Source organism: Eimeria mitis, genomic scaffold (assembly GCF_000499745.2).
Source record: "Eimeria mitis Houghton genomic scaffold, Emh_scaff1711, whole genome shotgun sequence".
In the NCBI taxonomy this organism is placed as follows: domain Eukaryota; phylum Apicomplexa; class Conoidasida; order Eucoccidiorida; family Eimeriidae; genus Eimeria; species Eimeria mitis.
This window is the reverse complement of record NW_013570028.1, coordinates 4,195-4,849: the sequence shown is the minus strand read 5'-3', so window position 1 is coordinate 4,849 and position 655 is coordinate 4,195. Positions and strand designations below refer to the sequence as shown.

Genomic DNA, 655 nt, shown 5'->3' with positions numbered 1-655 from the left:
GCAGCAGCAGCAGCAGCAGCAGCAGCAGCAGCAGCAGCAGCAGCAGATGCAGATGCAGCAGCAGATGCAGCAGCAGATGCAGCAGCAGCAGAAGAAGAAGAAGCAGCAGCAACAGCAGCAACAGCATCAGCAGCAGCACTACCACCACCGCCACCACCAGCATCAGCAGCACCACCATCAGCAGCACCAGCAACAGCAACAGCAACAACAGCAGCAGCAGCAACAGCAGCAGCAGCAGCAGCAGCAGCAGCAGCAGCAGAAAGCTTACGGGTGCAGCAATACCTAGGGATTGAGCCAACGATGAGAGAGCAGCAAAAGAAGGCAGCAGCAGCTCCTCTCTACTCGCACCCTTAAACACACCAAAATCACTGCTGCTGCTGCTGCTGCTGCTGCTGCTGCTGCTGCTGCTGCTGCTGCTGCTGGTGCTGCTGCTGTTGGTGCTGCTGGTGCTGCTGCTGCTGATGCTGCTGGTGCTGCTGTTAGTGTTGCTGCTGACGGCGGTCGGGGTGCTGCAGCTGTTGCCATTGCTGCTGTTGCTGCTGCTGTTGTTGCTGCTGCTGCTGCTGCTGCTGCTGTTGCTGCTGCTGCTGCTGCTGCTGCTGCAGTATGCATGCAAGGCAAATGCTGTCTGTCGTTTGTATCTTTTTAATCTTTT

The 655-nt window shown here is 57.3% G+C and overlaps 1 protein-coding gene across 1 annotated transcript in view; it reads left to right on the top strand.

The window, feature by feature from the left end:
• Positions 1-46: 46 nt before the first annotated feature.
• Positions 47-655, top strand: part of EMH_0042220 (uncharacterized protein) — a gene marked incomplete at both ends in the record, with an annotated part of 2,509 nt that continues 1,900 nt past the window's right edge. The window contains one exon of the mRNA XM_013495713.1: positions 47-270. Coding sequence (XP_013351167.1) covers positions 47-270 — 224 coding nt within the window. The remainder of the gene's footprint in view (positions 271-655) is intronic.